The sequence below is a fragment of the Haliotis rubra genome, unplaced genomic scaffold, assembly GCF_003918875.1.
Source record: "Haliotis rubra isolate DU_JTF1 unplaced genomic scaffold, ASM391887v1 Scf467, whole genome shotgun sequence".
Lineage (NCBI taxonomy): Eukaryota > Metazoa > Mollusca > Gastropoda > Lepetellida > Haliotidae > Haliotis > Haliotis rubra.
This window is the reverse complement of record NW_025767154.1, coordinates 692280-710757: the sequence shown is the minus strand read 5'-3', so window position 1 is coordinate 710757 and position 18478 is coordinate 692280. Positions and strand designations below refer to the sequence as shown.

General features: G+C 39.3%; 1 protein-coding gene across 1 annotated transcript in view; it reads right to left on the bottom strand.

Annotated features, from left to right (window-relative positions):
- The window catches only part of LOC124290487 (RNA cytidine acetyltransferase-like), a 204524-nt gene that overhangs the window by 146833 nt on the left and 39213 nt on the right, over positions 1 to 18478 (bottom strand). Inside the window, exons 8-9 of the mRNA XM_046727199.1 lie at positions 13879 to 14106; positions 2959 to 3057 (exon numbers count right to left, since the gene is read on the bottom strand). Of these exons, the coding sequence (XP_046583155.1) occupies positions 2959 to 3057; positions 13879 to 14106 (327 nt within the window). The remainder of the gene's footprint in view (positions 1 to 2958; positions 3058 to 13878; positions 14107 to 18478) is intronic.

Genomic DNA, 18478 nt, shown 5'->3' with positions numbered 1-18478 from the left:
CTCATCTCATTGACGGCTTTTGATTCTTAGTAAGGAACTCCGGCAAAGCTCTAATTGCCACTCCAGATGAAATGTGACTGAGTACATCCAAAGAATGTAGTTCTGAAATCTTTGAAGATGTAGCTAAAGCCATAAGGAAAGTATTCTTACCTGAAAGATGTGAAAAGGATGCTTTCTCCAAGGCTCAAAAGGATGACACAATAATTCTGATACTACTACTGATAAATCCTAGAGTTAAGCGTTGTAACCGGATATGCTCTAGTTCGTAACGTAAAGATCGTAACATACTGACAAGAACCAGATCCTTTCCAATATGTATCCCTGGCTTAGTGAGGACAGATATCCTTTTCTGGTGAAGGCAAAAGGTGGAGATCTTCCCTATGATATCGTAGAAATTCTGCAATAATCAGCACTGTTATGGGGCCATTGGCTGTTCCAGATCTGACTCTCCACTGCTGGAATCGGTTCCACTTAAAGTCATACAAGGCAGATGTTCAAGCTTGGACTGATTTTGTTTTTGAAAAGTCTGCTGATGTGAAGTGTCATTGGAACAGCTGAGGAAACACCCTTGTGAAAATCCTCCTGACATGAGGTGTTTTTTGGCTGGATAGTTTTGCATACACTTTTAAATGGAGCTGTTCCAGGCTGCGATGGAATCTGTCTAACTTTGGTTGTCTGAGAAGAATTTGCCAAAGACAGATGTAATGGTTGATCCCACCAGCAGGGAAAGACCTAGAAACCAAGAGCCTGTCGGCCATGCTTGTGGCACTAGGTACAGTGTCATCTGATGATTCCTGATTTTGGCTGAGACTTGTGGGATTAATGCTGTCATTAGAATAGCTATGCAATCATTTTTTCCCAAGAAGTTGTCTGGTCATGAAGTTGTGTCTGGTCATGATGTTGCAATCCAGACTGTCCATTAGATTGTAAAGTTTGATATGGACTTAAGTGGGTTCCTGTTGAATGTAAGCTACTACTGTGGGACTGTGAGTGGCGATAAGTATGGAGGAGTTTCTTAGGTGAAGTGCCCAGTGCTGAATAGCAAAGAAACTGCCTTTATATCCAGAATGTTGGAATGTTGCCAAGATGTGTGTGATGCATCCTCTGTGTGATATATCTGAGAATAGGTGACAATCTGATGGACTGGGATTTGAAGATACGGTGAGTGAGTGAGTTTAATTTTACGCCGCAATCAGCAATATTCCAGCTATATGGCAGCGGTATGTAAATAATCAAGTTTGGACCAGACAATCCAGTGATCAACAGCATGATCATCGATATGCACAATTGGGGACCGATGACAAACCGATGTCAAACAAGTCAGCGAGTCTGACAACCTGATCCTGTTAGTCGCCTCTTACGACAAGCATGGGTTACTGAAGATCAATATTCTAACCCGGACCTTCACGTGTATTGAAGATACACATTCTGTAGATCTATGGAGATCATGAAGTCCCCTATGAAAATTGTTGTCTGAGGTTCCATTAGGACTCCATCCAAAACTTTAGAGGTCGTCTCAGGTATTCCTGGTCGAGGATTTTCAGATAGATAATCACCCTCAGGTCTCTTAAATCCTTCTTGGAGGCTAGCATACCTAAGGCTTTGTCTGGCTTCCAAAGATCCCAAGCCATCTTGACCAAAAGCTTGACTATGGGTGTCATCGGTGCTGAAGACTTGGGTTCTCACAGCTGATACCGATGTCCTTCTGGGTGTGTCATCAAGAGGGGCATCTTGGCAAATTGCAGGTGATATCCTTCTATGATAACTTTGAGGATCCACTGATCAGTCATTATGATCTTCCAGTTTTCTGCAGAAGCTGATGAACGGATGCCCACTGGACCCTTAAACACTTTTGTAGGAAATATGGGTGTCTTCTGAGCATGATCGTTGTTCTATAGCCAAAGTTGAAATCTGTACTACTAAAGTCTGGGAAGTCTGACGAGAGTCAGGTTGATTTAGGCCTGAGCCTGAAACCCTTTCCTGTATCCCTTGGAATGAGACTTGGGTTTGAAGTGTGATGAGGAAAGAGTCCTGAGGAACTTCCTATCTTCCTCTGATTTTTATTACTTCCAAAGCCTCTTCATATTTTCCATTGAAGAGCTGTTCGCAAGGGGCTGTGAATACAGCATGTTTCTTGTCTGTGATGAGATGGATGAAGGTAACTGTTGCAGATGATGATCCTTCATCAACAGAGTAAGCATTTGTAAAATGTTCTATATTACAGTGAGAAGATCGTCCATTAAAAAAACCTTGAAATGCAGGGCTTGTTGTACCTTGGAAAGTATCCCTGTGTGGTCCAAGCTACCTTTGCATGGCGTTGAGCTTCTCCTGCTTATATGCTGACTTGCATTCTGTTATGAAAACTGTTCCTGTGGTCTGTATGTCCCAAGATGCCTCTCTACGCGTGTACTATTATCTCTGATCCTGTTTTCTCTGATGATGTCCTCAAACAGGATCAGCTGACTGCAACTTCTACTTGTCCATAAGTCACAGTCCATGCCTTGCCTCTCATGTTATCTCAGCTGAGGTAACAGTTGCAGCAGTTGTGGTCCGTGTTTTTGGCGCAACATGGCTCTCTTATGAGTAGGAGGGAGACAAATTGAATTTAGAGCCCAAGTCAAATATTCGAATTTTTCAGAAAACAATTGAAAGAAAAAAGAAAATAGGAAAAGTTATGAGGTTTCCATGCTTTCTGTTAGGGGAGAACTCTTATGGATAGCACTTGGAGCACCACTTTGAAGAAAGACACCACAACACAACTGACTTCAAAAAATGTTTCAAGCTAAATCTGTGGTTTCAGGAAAAAGGAAACCAAGTGTTAGAGGGACATAATCGTAAGAATTAACCTTTGATACAATATGATAATGAGATTGTAGGGTGTTTTAAGCAAACAAAATTCATGGATTCTGATAACAAGTGTATCTACTAGCAACTGCATGTTGTTTGTGACTCGGTTACCTGAATGGTTTGTCGATGTTCCTTGAAGATGTTGACTCTCACTATGGCTTTGTTAAAGTCAGGGTTAGTTGACTGGATTATCTCATAGTCCAAATGTTCCTGTAAGAAATAAATACATCTTTCTGTAGAAACTCCATGCAGGATAATTATGAAAGAATCCTTCTTTTGCATATTGTATGGGCTTTTATCTTCTAAATAATCACCAACAATAAGGCTGAGCCATTTTTTAACAATTGGTTTTCTTGCACATGCTTTCAAAAATTAGTTTTGGAAAGCAGCCTTTGTTTCTAGATGTTCAGAGAAGTGTCCAACCAAATTATTAAACAGTTGTATGCAAACAATCTTAAAAACAGCTTCCCAACATAAAAGAAATCCTCGAGTAAAATATTGATCAATTTTTCTCTTGTGCAATATTGATATTGAATGAATATTCATCAAGAGCACACAAACATATCTTCCACTTTACAAACTCTGTCTACTTCAAAAACTCATGTCTATGCTTTCATGAACACCTTTGCCTAATTTTCATAATATCTTAGAATATTTATTCATCATCTCAACACAATTTTGCATTCTCACTATCAAACAATGATTATAAAATTTGTGATCAGAACATCTTAAAATACAACAAAAATGTATTTTTTAGAATTGTATCACTTATGCTCTGAATTACATACTAAAACTGGGGGCCATGGACTCTCAGTCATTGCTTATGGTACAGTAACCTGAATTCTATGAGTCTACATGATTGTGGGTGAGCATTATCTTAATGAAGGAACTCTCCACTGTTGTGCTACAACCAAACGTCCAAATTGTTGAATACCAGCAACATCTCTTGTAGCGAAATCTGAGAGAAAATGGTTGGCAAACAATTGGCAAAGTCAGTATCAGACTTCAAGAAACATCCTCCCATGTTTGATGGAGTTCGATTAATGTGGAGGCTCTTCATGATAGAATTTTAGTGGGCACTTTTGCACATATTTATTTAACGGATGATCCTCTGGTGAAGCATGTCAAGACTCATGATGAAAGCAAGGAATTCCACAGCAATTTTAAGCGTGCCAAGGTTGTTGCACAGAATCTAAAATTTGAGGTTATCTTGTTGATGGCAATGTACAGCTAGATCGTACAGCAATGGGAGTTAACCAGGAGAAGTCATTCACCAAGTTTGCCAAGAGTCAGTCATTAGTGGAGAAGCTTTGAGAACCCCCCTGCGTCATGTGTAGATGCAGTATGTGGAACAGAATAACAATCCAACCAACTCCTTTGCCTGGATGAAGTCGGCTGGTCTTAAATGTGAAACTGAGGGCTTTCTTGTTGCTGCTCAGGACCTGTCACTTCCCACATGTAATCACCAAAATGTGATTCTAAAATAAAATATCAATATGAAATGTCGACTAATCAGCATTTGATATTTATTATCTTGACAAAGTTCTTCATTCACACGATGAACCATCATAGATAATGGTGTGTCCCAGAGTTGAAGTACCTGGTATTAAGGGCTTCGTGTAGAAGTCTTTCAACTGAGAATTTTATATTAATCCTGACTTCGTAGCAAAGTGAGCCCTGCTAATTTGATTTGATATGAACTTCCATCAAAATAAACATTCTTTCACGGTCTGAGGAATCTTCAACATACTCAACATGGCCTTGTTAATTGCCAGTCCAAAGAATGATCTTCTGTACGTCCCAGACTCTGTACTGCACTTGAGGGAGTGGTCTTCATCAATCTCTGGCGCTTTGCTGAAAGCCTCCATGCTGTGTGACGGAAACGTCTTTGGTGTAGGTGTAGGCATCAGCTGAGCTTTTGTTGTCTTCACATAGGATTCTTCAGGATTTTTCAAGATCTGTGAAATCAGCTTCATGTAGGGTATGGTCAGTGTGTCAATGTCTTCACCATTGATACAGGATGAATCAGCAGGAAATGAATCCCTTGAGGGTGAAGATAGGTATCCGCAATCTGCAATCAGTAGTTCATGGTCTTCACAACTGGAATGATTTTTTATCTTGTGAGTAATTCAATGACTAAAAATTATCTTCACACTGAATGAGTCAATATTTCATGCCATGGAGCCACGTCCAGATGATTCATCAAACACTATTAGTCTGTATACCTCCTTGTGAAGTGCTTGATGGCCGCAAGAAGCTTTGGCGCTGCGTGAAACATTGAGACTGCATGAAGGGTCTCTGATGTATTGCTGATGACACTTGAGAAAGGGTAGGAGCTGCATGAACAATAACTGGCCTTCCCACACTTCGAGTTGTTAAACGGCTGGAGCCTTCATGAAGAGTGAGTGAGTGAGTGAGTGAGTGAGTGAGTGAGTGAGTGAGTGAGTGAGTGAGTGAGTGAGTGAGTGAGTGAGTTGAGTTTAGTTTTATGCCGCACTCAGCAATATTCCAGCTATAGGGCCATGATCTGTAAATAATCGAGTCTGAACCAGACAATCCAGTCATCAACATCAATCTATGCAGTTGGGATACGACGACATGTGTCAACCAAGTCAGCGAGTCTGACCACCCGATCCTGTCGATCTTATGACAAGCATGGGTTACTGAAGATCACTTCTAACCCGGATCTTCACGTGTTAACCTTCTGAGAGTCTGCCTGCAGGTCTCAAAATCTTCTTAAAATGTAGGTTTCAAAGCCCTTGAAGTAACAGTTGCAGATATCTTTGTAGATTTAGATTTCTTCTCCATTGTCATCTTCAACTTAACTAATTTCTGAAGATGCTTCTGTTTTTCAGGTGATGATGTCCTCTTTTTACTTACAGCCTTTGAAGCTGCTTCAAAACTCTTTACACAAGTGGTAGAGTTCTGGTAAAGCGAACCATCTACTGACTGGAAAGTATCCATATTAATAGACTTAACAATAATGTCTTGACATTCAGCTACATGGTCAGCTGTCAATGACTGGAAGACTGACAGTCACTATCTGGTCAAGTGGGAGGCTGGTGCGCATGCACAGTGGTGGTATGTTCAGGTGAGATGTTTTTACTGTTATTTTGGAACAAAAGACAAAATGTTTCCACTGTATCTCAGGTTAAGGGAGTGAGAAGCAAATAGTATGAGTCAGGATAAGGAAAAATTAAATACATCACTTTTAACATCAGACTTCAAAATATCGATGAGGTTGTGAGTGTAAACATGAGTTTGCATGAAACAAATGGAATAATTATTGAATGTGTCCATCAAGGTACAAAATGCTGAGCAATATATATTAAATTTTATTCGATCATTCCCATAAAGGGCTGTGGGGTAGCCTAATGGTTACAGTGAAGACTCCGGTTCAATTCCCCATATGGGTACAATGTGTGAAGCCCATATCTGGTGTTCCCAGATGTGATATTGCTTGCTATAAGCGTAAAACTAAACTTACTTTCTCACTCACCGACTCATTGCCATAAATCTTGTACCTGTGGCTGTAGTCACACTAAAACTTTCATTTTCAACATAAGTCTTTGCTGTCAACTACACACCAGTTGTTCAACCAAAAATATGCTTCACTTCTTTCAAACATAGCTTATCTCACTAAGAGATACAGAATTTGGAAGGTTGGGAGGAGTACTTCTGATGTAATAGAAGTAGTAAACAATAAACAATGATAGCTACTGGTCAATAATCCTTACTAAACTTCTACCTCTGTTGCATCATTGTTAGGTGATACCAGAGGAAAGGAGGGCTCTGCCTCAAGTGCACTCAGTTTAGTTAACTGTAAACCCTATAGTACTGTTCTTCCATCCTTACAGTCCGTTTGAGACAGAAACAGACCGATGAATTGCAAATTTTATCATTGTACAAAATTGCCACATAAATATAAAAAGTACACATGTTTATCATTTACTAATACCCAACTGCTTTCTTATATTTGAAAATTTTCCTGACTCCACCAAAGCAGTTGTTTAAGAAACTATCATCATTGAAAACGCAAAAGTTGTTATCTGTCGCAGCGGGGTGAAACCGCAGAAACGGAACAGCCACTATCTCGTCGTGCACGGGATACACATGCCTGATGAAAAATGAAGTTGAATGCTGACGTGAAACAGTTGATGATTAAAGTGTACGATTTTTTCCGTGCTGAAGCCGAAAGGGGCAAACCATTTTATGCCATTAATAAATTCCAGAAGCGGGCCGCAAAGCTTTAGGAGTATCAGCAAGGGTACTGACAAATGTTCTGGAACACAAACATTGTGAGGGTGAAGCGAAGCAGGTAGGGGTCGTGTCAAAATCACACAAATTAAAACATTTGGACAACTTTCAAAAGAACCTTGTAAGGCAGTCTATCAACAAGCTCTATTCTGAAAACAAATACATGTCGCTGAAAATGTTTAAAAAGCATTTGAAGCAAGAACACAACCTCAGAGTATCAAAGTACACACTCTGGCGACTCTTACACTCTTTCGGGTATCGTTATAAGAAAATTTCGGGGGAGAATAGGTCAGTACTCTGTGAACGCCCTGATATCGTTCGCTTGAGAAATAATTTTCTCAGGGTTATAAAGAAGAAGCGCGAGGAAGGGTTCGAACCAGTGTACTTGGAAGAGATCTAGGTCAATGCCTCGCACACTGCCAGCAGTCAGTGGGTTCCTGATGGGGGTGATAAGGGGTCACGTAGAAAGCTGCCTCTAGGGAAAGGAGAGAGACTAATCATTCTCCATGCTGGTTGCTCCAGCAAAGTCTTTCTCCCAGGCTGCGACTTGGTATTCAGGGCAAAGTCCACAGATAACAGAGACTACCATTCCGAGATGAATGGTGCAGTTTTCATCGATTGGGTTAAAAACAAGTTGGTACCAGCTCTACCAGAGAAGTCTTTTATCGTAATGGACAATGCCCCATACCACAGCGTGCAGGACCCCGACAGTAAAGCCCCGACATCGAACTGTCGAAAGGGTGATATGATATCATGGCTCGACAAATTTCAAATCGCAGGGCCTTCAAAGGCAACGAAGCCTCAGCTGTATGAGATCATAAAAACCCACAAAGGTGAACCTTTCTACAAAGTTGACAGTAACATAAAAAGTAAAGGTCACGATATTCTGCGACTTCCACCCTATCACTGTGACCTTAACCCCATTGAAATGATATGGGGTATTGTCAAAGGAGATGTTGCCAGATCAAACACAACTTTTAGATTACGTGACGTAGAGGTTTTGGTTAAGGAATCCCTTAACAAAATCATGACTGAAACTTGGCAAAACTGTGTCAACAAGGTAGCTAACGTCATTGAACAAGGTTACTGGTCTCGGGATGGCTTACAACAGGCAACTGTGGCACCACTTGTCATCCCTTTAAGTCGTGACTATGACACTACGACGGACGAGAAACTGACAGGTCTCCCGGAATAGATTTTGAGATGTCCCCCGCCATGACTGGCTGTTCCGTTTCTGCGGTTTCACCCCGCCGCGACAATATAACAACTTTTGCGTTTTCAATGATGATAGTTTCTTAAACAACTTTTTTGGTGGAGTCCGGAAAATTTTCGAATATGAGAAAGCTGTTGGGTATTGGTAAATGATAAACATGTGTACTATTTATATTTATGTGGCAATTTTGTACAATGATAAAATTTGCAATTCATCGGTCCGTTTCTGTCTCAAACGGACTGTAACTGCAAGGAAGCAGCTTCAACTATTCCTTCTTGAATTATGCTTGAAATGACTTTGAATATGAATCAGTTAACGTGTGATACCTTCACTAAATTATACAAAACAAATCTTATGGGTAACAACTTCCTGATTTATTTTTCACAACGTTTCTGGGCTAGTTCTTGCCCCTCCTTCAGGTGGATAATGGTGATAGTGAACAGTACAGTATACATATGGATGTACCGGAAGCCAGATATGTAAATTGAGTACATATAAGGGAGGTATATTTAAGTATGTACAAACAATGAGATCAAAGAGTAGAATACAATGATAGGGTATGTTTTTTTACAATAAGGGCAAGGATGTGTTTACATAGCAGAGTGGTTAAAACAGATTTCTGATATTCTGATGTTCTGAAGCTGCTCATCAGATCTTGGCTCCAAACCCTTTTTCCTTTCTATCAAAAGAGGTAACATTAAGGGCTAATTATTGTTTGTGGCCTATGGAGTAGACTCCATGGAAGACTGTCACACAAGTAAACTTGGCTAACCCGTTACGTTAACCCAATTTGCATTCTGCTTAAACATGCAGATTAGAAGACTGAGCACAAATCTTGTGTGCAGAACATCATCCCAACACAAGAGGAGAGTTCTGAGCTTCCTGGTAGCTAGTTAGTAGTATTTGAAGACAGCCTGCTATTGATCTCAATCAGACAGAGTCTTAACTAATTTTTTCCTTCGCTAACTCACAGTTCTGTTACGGCCACGTAAAATTTCAAGGGTTTGATAAGATAAAACAGACAATCTGGATGGTCTAGTGTGTACCCTTAGGGAGTGAATAGAATAATTTCAGTGACCTAACGCTCCCAAGTTAATTATATCTGTCAAGAAAAAAGACTTGCTTTTGTTTGATGATAACAAACAATATGCTTACTCATTTTCCCTTCAAAAGTAAACATTTTCTCGGAAAATCTTGGGTCAAGAACTGTGTCAGACATAACGCTCATATGTTAACATTCACAAAGTCTTTGTATACACTTAACTATCTTGTTTCCAAATGAACATTGAACAAAGTTGGCGGAATTTTACAAAATACTTAAAAATTGGTTTTATTTTTATCTGAAGGTGTTTTATACTTGATGTTAAAATTAAAGGTTTCAGTATCATAATACATATCGTATCGCCACTCTTATATCAGGATTCTTATCGTATCGCAGCTTCAGTGTACAATACTTGACAATATATTGTTGCGACTAAAAATTTAATATCGTGATGTATCGTATCACAGGTTGTGTGTCAATACCAGCACTAGCGTAAGTAGCAGTCGGCATGGCCAGTAGAAAGGCAGCTTTCTTGGATTTTTATGTAATGTTGTCATGGGTTCTGCTAAGAAAACTGACATCACAACAGGTAAATTCCACTTAGGGAATAATCTCAGAATTAAAACATCTACTAGCAGAAAAGACCTCATTAGTCATTTAAGAACGGGATGGTTGCTTATGGATAGGCCGTCATGCTGTAGACATGAATCTAAAGGTGATATCCTTCAATGGTACTGTGACTGAATCTATTATCCATACGAATATGTAATAAGAAATCTGCAACAATCACAATGGAGACCTGGGAGTCAGTTAAACGTCTTCCCCACAGGGTGAACTTGTCCAGTCTATTGTAAAGTAAAGATGATGAGATTCTCTAGCATTAAGAAATCCAGACTCTTGCATTTTCAGTTGATAATTAAACATGCTAAATTTCCTTGTATTGAAATTTTCAGGATCCTCTAAATTTCTGGTGTCAGACATGTAGGATACATGTGGTCTCACATTTGGCAAGTGAGTTTTTTTCAAAATTGCCTCTGTTTACCCATCAGAAAAGGGGTGCCCGGTGGGCAACAGTGTCCGTTTACTGTGAAACATAACTACCCCTGGGTCCACTGGTGGATGGGTATATGCAGTGAAGTGTCTTCAAATCGATAGTTGTAAACTTGGAACCCATCGATTCAACTTCCTAAAGTTTGAATGTGATTCCATGGTGAACAGTAGAGAGTACCCCTCATTTATGACTGAAAGAATCCAAGGTCGTCCATGACCTAGCTCCAATTGCTGACTGTTTTAGTCTGTGGTAAGAGACCAACTTCTCTTGGAATGTCCATCCTGGCATATAGTCTTCCACAGAAGTGTCCATGGAAGGCACAGTTAATAATCCCTCTCTCATGACAAACTCTGGGTGAAAGAAAGAGTAAACACTAAGACCGTCAGAGTCCATATGGTGCAAGTGGGATGATTGGTGGGTTATCCATGTCTATGTGCCCTTGTGTTAGTGATCCACAATAGCCGGCCAACTGATTGTACTGACCACCAGGTGGCCATGGTTGCCATCCACTGAACTTCAGCCACACTGTCTGTGCCCATGGTGACAGCTTTTACACTCTGGGCTGACCCTGTGAATGTGGCCTGACCACGGACCACTGGCTCAATCCCATTGGGTTCTTGTGGCTCCATCCTGTCCGTGCAGATAACATCAGCCTGCTGAGCTGGCTTCATGATAGTGGGGTCAACCGCAAGCGGTATCAGCGTTCAACTTCTGACTGAGGCTTTCCCTTGTAGAGCACACACAGCCTCCGGGTATAGACTCCAGACCTTGGCTCTTGCCTGCGTCACACAAGTCTGTACAGCTCACGGCTGGCTGATCCAGCTGCCACTGTTGTCTTATGAAGTTAGAGTCGTTCCGTGACTCTATCTCTGCTTAGAGTCTCTGCGACTTATCCATAGAGGGATTAAAGGCACGTCACACATTCTCAATAATATTTTGACGTATATTATGTATATTGGGGCACATGCACTCACTTTAGCTTCCTATTGATGCAATAAAAAGACTTATCCCTTACGACTTGCCTGAAATCAATAATTCAAACTTTGAGGCGAACAGCTTCCAAACAGTGAACACTTGCCATAGATGGAGTGTAAAAAATTGCTCCGTACATCGAAAACTGTAACATGCGTTGTTGTCGGCGTTTGCCAAACTGGTTTCAATCACAAGTGGTGCTTAGGATATTCATAAAGTGCGTTCTAAGGGACATAACTCTTTGGGGTTCGTTTGAAATAATGTTCGACCGGTAGAGGGCACCAGGGTTGACTTAATCCAATGTTGCATTAATACATTCAAACTTTTTAATTTAATACTGTAATCTAAACACGTAATATCTTTTTTAATAAATTATTTGGTAGCGTGCCTACAAGAGAGAAATGCATTATTTCTTGTTAGAGAAGTGTGGCATGACATAATGCCTTTAAGATCTTCCTTAATTGAGAATAACAATGTAATGGCTGCAAGATCCAAATAACCCAAGGAAGAGCGTGATCTAGCCTTAGATTTGCTTTTGGATTCCAATTTGGTAGAAATAGTTGGAGATCGGGAACACGATTTGGTACATTTAGAAGCATTTACTCTGAGACATCTTTTATTTTGTGGGAAAACTGAGTCCAATTGCAAGTCAATACTCACACAATTTTTTACACAAAAGTTTTGATTGCGTTTGTTCAGATAACCAATGTGACAACACTGACCGATCAATACTATGATTGTTGAAACACTTGAACAAAACATGACATTTTACTTCCAATCTGTCAAACATCTTGCACACAGCCCATACAGAAAAATTATAAGGATTTTCAAAGAGCAATCTGTGATGTCACAACCAAGGAAGAAAATCACTTAAAGGTCACATGCAACGTAAAATACAACTTTGCCGATTCTGATACCTTTCGGTATGGACTAACCGCAACAAATCATCAAAAATGCAAATTCAACTTATAAAGTTGAAAAATAATGCGATGAAAAAAACACGCGAAATCGGAGTTCAAACGATTCACTAATTTTCCCCCAGCGATCGGGGGAAAAGTGGTTTCAACAGCTGGGCTGCGCTCATAGCACATGCGCAGTGAAATAGGTTCACGCAGCTTGGAGGCGGGTTGTCCAGTGAATACTCGGTGAAGGCTTTGGCGTGAGCTATTTTTCTAATGTTTTGTTGATATTTCACAGGCGCGAGCTTTTTATATGTTATGACAGTAGATTACCGATTTAACTGTTTATATAATTTCATTTGTCTATTTCACCACACAATCTTCTTACCGAGTCACTTTCTAAGTTCGATACTTAAAAGCAATGTCATTATTTAGCGTTGACAGAATTTCTAACTGTGATATAGATATGTCTTTGTCACAGACAAAACTCACTGTCTGTTTTATTGACACCTATGTGTCTGCCTGCCTGTCTGCTTATGACAATATTCAATACACAGCTTCGATCACTGACCACATGCAATTTGAACGTAACACCTATCAGGCTATACACCATAAACAAAAAGCATTGAAATATGGCCCAAGTTCGGTCTCTGTCACATTATGTAATTACACAGACAGGCAGGTGTGATACTTGTACCCATGACATGTTATGATGTCTGTTGATTGCAAAATGTTATACACAAAAATGAGAATGTATTTACAAAACCCAACAGCTCTATATATACACACACACAATGAGCCGTGAGGGCATCTGCAAATGAACCAGCCGTTACACTTGAGTGCACACCCTCCTGCTCTGACTGGGTTCGGTATCCCGGCTGCTTCGTTTCTTGGGAATAAACCCAAGTACAAAATATTGCACTTTTGATTTGAGATTATACTCTTATAATTTTGTTTATAGGTTTTTCATAATCAGCAATGTATATTATATGTCATGAATAAGTGATAATTGTGTTTTAATTATGTTTCATTTTTTGGTTGCATGTGACCTTTTACTAAAAAGGCATACCACTAGGGATAACTATGACTTAGTTTAATTTTCCATTTCCATTTCTGTATGTCTCAGTGGTACCCACAGAGAAAAGGCAACCATAATCCAGGAGGAACGTTTACGCCATAATCACAATATTCTTGTACAAGACACATTACAAAGAAGGAAGTGAAAGCACCATACTAGACACCATAGGGACTTTCAGTACTTTTGCTACTTTGACTGTTATTTTTTCATCACTTTGGATACAGATTGGAGAACCTTCACCTTTTAATATATATTCGCGAGTGTATCGAGAATAGCCACTACGGCATTGTGTTGAAATGACCTATTCAAATCTGCACTGACAGCCCAAGTAGGTGTAACCGATAATTGATAACTGATATTACCACCTATTTGAGAAAACCAATTAGCCATCTGCAGTAGAGCTCATATTTCACAAACCAGGGACTGTTTAATATAATCAGTAAAACCAAGAAAATCTAAAAGTGTACCAGAATATAACTACCAATTATATTCTCTCCATTATATAAAGAGGAATTCTACCTGATAGTCCAGTGTATCCATCCCCTTGAAGATAAACTCAAACAATGTTTTCAAGTTTTCTGGACTTGGAGCAGTCACAAAAATGTTTGAATATCCAAATGCCACAGCTGATGCTATGGCCAAACCCAGGGCTGCCGACTTTCCCCGTCCCCTAGCAGCTGTCAATACCACAGTACTACACAATGTCTTTTCCGAAATGGCATCCACAAACTTCAATACCGCCTTTGCCTGAAACAAAATAACTAAAGATTATCAGTCAAAGAGAATCTTGTAATCAATGAATATACATCACTGACACCTCCCTATGCATTACCTGCCCTAGGGTAATATCCACACACACAGTACCTTATCTAGTGTAATATCCCAACACAGTACCTTATCTAGTGTAATATCCCCACACAGTACCTTATCTAGAGTAATATCCCCACACCGTACCTTATCTAGAGTAATATCCCCTCACAGTACCTTATCTAGAGTAATGTCTCCACACAGTACCTTATCTAGTGTAATATACCCACACAGTACCTTATATAGAGTAATATCCCCACACAGTACCTTATCTAGAGTAATATCCCCACACAGTACCTTATCTAGTGTAATATCTCCACACAGTACCTTATCTTGTGTAATATCCCCACACAGTACCTTATCTAGTGTAATATCCCCACACAGTACCTTATCTAGAGTAATATCCCCACACAGTACCTTATCTAGACTAATATCCCCACACAGTACCTTATCTAGTGTAATATACCCACACAGTACCTTATCTAGAGTAATATACCCACACAGTACCTTATCTAGAGTAATATCCCCACACAGTACCTTATCTAGAGTAATATCCCCACACAGTACCTTATCTAGAGTAATATACCCACAGAGTACCTTATCTAGAGTAATATCCCCACACAGTACCTTATCTAGCGTAATATACCCACACAGTACCTTATCTAGAGTAATAGCCCCACACAGTTCCTTATCTTGAGTAATATACCCACACAGTACCTTATCTAGTGTAATATACCTACACAGTTCCTTATCTAGAGTAATATCCCCCACAGAACCTTATCTAGAGTAATATACCCACACAGTACCTTATCTAGAGTAATATCCCAACACAGTACCTTATCTAGAGAAATATCCCCACACAGTACCTTATCTAGAGTAATATACCCACACAGTACCTTATCTAGAGTAATATCCCCCACAGAACCTTATCTAGAGTAATATACCCACACAGTACCTTATCTAGAGTAATATACCCACACAGTACCTTATCTAGTGTAATATCCCCACGCAGTACCTTATCTTGTGTAATATCCCCCACAGAACCTTATCTAGAGTAAAATTCCCACACAGTACCTTATCTAGAGTAATATACCCACACAGTACCTTATCTAGAGTAATATCCCACACAGTTCCTTATCTAGAGTAATATCCCCCACAGTACCTTATCCAGAGTAATATTCCCACACAGTACCTTATCTAGTGTAATATACCCCACAGTACCTTATCTAGAGTAATATACCTACACAGTTCCTTATCTAGAGTAATATCCCCACACAGTACCTTATCTAGAGTAATATACCCACACAGTACCTTATCTAGAGTAATATACCTACACAGTACCTTATCTAGAGTAATATCCCCTCACAGTACCTTATCTAGAGTAATATTCCCACACAGTACCTTATCTAGAGTAATATACCCACGCAGTACCTTATCTAGAGTAATATCCACACACAGTACCTTATCTAGAGTAATATCCCCACACAGTTCCTTATCTAGAGTAATATTCCCACACAGTACCTTATCTAGTACCTTATAATATATACCCACACAGTACCTTATCTAGAGTAATATCCCCACACAGTACCTTATCTAGAGTAATATCCCCACAGTACCTTATCTAGTACCTTTATCTAGAGTAATATCCCCACACAACCTTATCTTGAGTAATATACCTACACAGTTCCTTATCTAGAGTAATATCCCCACACAGTACCTTATCTAGAGTAATATACCCACACAGTACCTTATCTAGAGTAATATACCCTACACAGTACCTTATCTAGAGTAATATCCCCACACAGTACCTTATCTAGAGTAATATTCCCACACAGTACCTTATCTAGAGTAATATACCCACGCAGTACCTTATCTAGAGTAATATCCACACACAGTACCTTATCTAGAGTAATATCCCCACACAGTACCATATCTAGAGTAATATCCCCCACAGAACCTTATCTAGAGTAATATCCCCACACAGTACCTTATCTAGAGTAATATACCCACACAGTACCTTATCTAGAGTAATATGTCCACACAGTTCTAATATCCCCACACAGTACCTTATCTAGAGTAATATCCCCACACATTACCTTATCTAGAGTAATATCCCCCACAGTACCTTATCTAGAGTAATATCCCCACACAGTACCTTATCTAGAGTAATATCCCCTCACAGTACCTTATCTAGAGTAATATCCCCACACAGTACCTTATCAAGAGTACTATTCCAATGAAGTACCGTCTTTGACGTGGTAAGCGCCCTAGGCACTAAAAGAATTGAAAAAAGGGGGCGCTTATTTAAATCACTTGTCATTCACTTGAACACGTAAAAACACACTACAAAGATAAAACTTAAGGCTCGTTCAAAAGTTTTAATGACATCAAAACATGGTCAATAACAACGCTAGAGTGTCAATCTGGACAGTACTCATGAAATACAAACTGTTCAAAGGCTATGTATTAAAAGAATTCATACCTGAAATGAAAACACCTGCACAAACCATTATCGTGATCACAACAAACTATGGAAATCGCTAATTTGTCAATCGCCATATTTCCGAGTCACAACTAGCTGGGCCAATGAAATTGAAGAACGTCATTGACCTAAATACAATGATCAATGAAAAGTAATCAAAACATAAATCAGCTGATAAGTACATGGTACATTGCTTTTGCCAGCTGCAAATGACCTTGAAACTAGCGAAATTCAGTGTGCATTAGAAAACTGTTCATTGTACATATCATTGTATTATGGGTTGTAAGATACTTAAAGAGATTTTGTGTATTCTTGAAAAATTACATGAACAGAGGAACATCGTACTAACGTATATAACTTTATCATATAGACATGCCATCGCCCGAGTACTTACAATGTTTGCTGTGATGCAACACACCACGTTATAGTGATTTTATTTCATTTGATTAAATTTAGTCTCACTTTTATTCATTAAAATTGTTTTCAGTAACATCAGAAAAAATGTGCGTGAAACAGCATGTTTACTTCACATCATTCTATACGCGTTCAACTTCTGCTTACCCTGTTCATGAGGGTCCATTTTTCGCTCCTACCGCGATAGCACCATTTTCACATTATTCTTAACATCATGATCTGATTACTGCCTAGTCATCCATGGACCCCAAGACCTGAGTTATTGTCTCATTGAAGTCATATTTCACAATTAATTCCCAACAGTTTGTTTTTGCAATCAAAGTGGCATGTACCGTGGGAAGTGAACGGTGACTTGTCGAACTGTGCCATACGTAAAAGGTATCCAGCCATGTACCCATAGAGCTGAGCCTATGTTAATTATTATGCTAAATATGTACATCGAAAAAAAAAGCTTTATACTAATACGTTAGCAATTTATATTATCCCTGTAAAAATAACTGTTTACGATATAAATTCTTCAGATGATGGAACAGAAATTCTCTGAAGTTATTTTTCAGGTCATTTTTAACTGAATCACCAACAGATTGGAGTAAAATTGCTGTATCCGGCTTAGTTGAATAACAGGTACTGTAGCATATCAAGAACAACAATTGAATTATCATGTCTAGTGCTGTTTAATTGCAAGTTTCCTGTTCATATATTGATTTCCTTTTTCAAAGTTTGTTTTTTGCACCTCTGACGATACGACATCGTTTTGACTGGGCACATTACACGAAGTAGCAGTTATGCACAAGCAATCACTTGACTCAGATACTGGACAACAATGTCAACATTAATTATTGTTCTCATGAATAATTATCCGTATTCGTTACCCAATAATCGTGATACATATTGTTTTCGCCACATAGTGTATTCATTACAGCCCATATATACAACGTAAATAAACATCATAAAATGGGGCTCTAAAAAGAATATTATTTTATCAGTTAAAAATGTGGTTGGGCGCGCTTATGAGGAAAGGGCGCTAAATACATCGAATACGGTAGCTGGTTGAGTAATATTTCCACAAAGTACCTGCCCAAGAGTAATATCCCCATACACTAACTTATGTAGAGTTTATCCCCAAAAGTACCTTATCTGGAGTAATATTCCATCACAATAGCTGTTTGAGGAATGTCCTCACACAGTACCTGCCCAAGTGTACTACGCAGTACCTAGAGTATATAGTGTAACATTTCCACACAGTACCTGCCCAAGTGTAATACCAAGTACCTAGAGTATATAGAATAACATTTCCACACAGTACCTGCCCAAGTGTAATACCCAGTACCTAGAGTATATAGTGTAACATTTCCACACAGTACCTGCCCAAGTGTAATACCAAGTACCTAGAGTATATAGAATAACATTTCCACA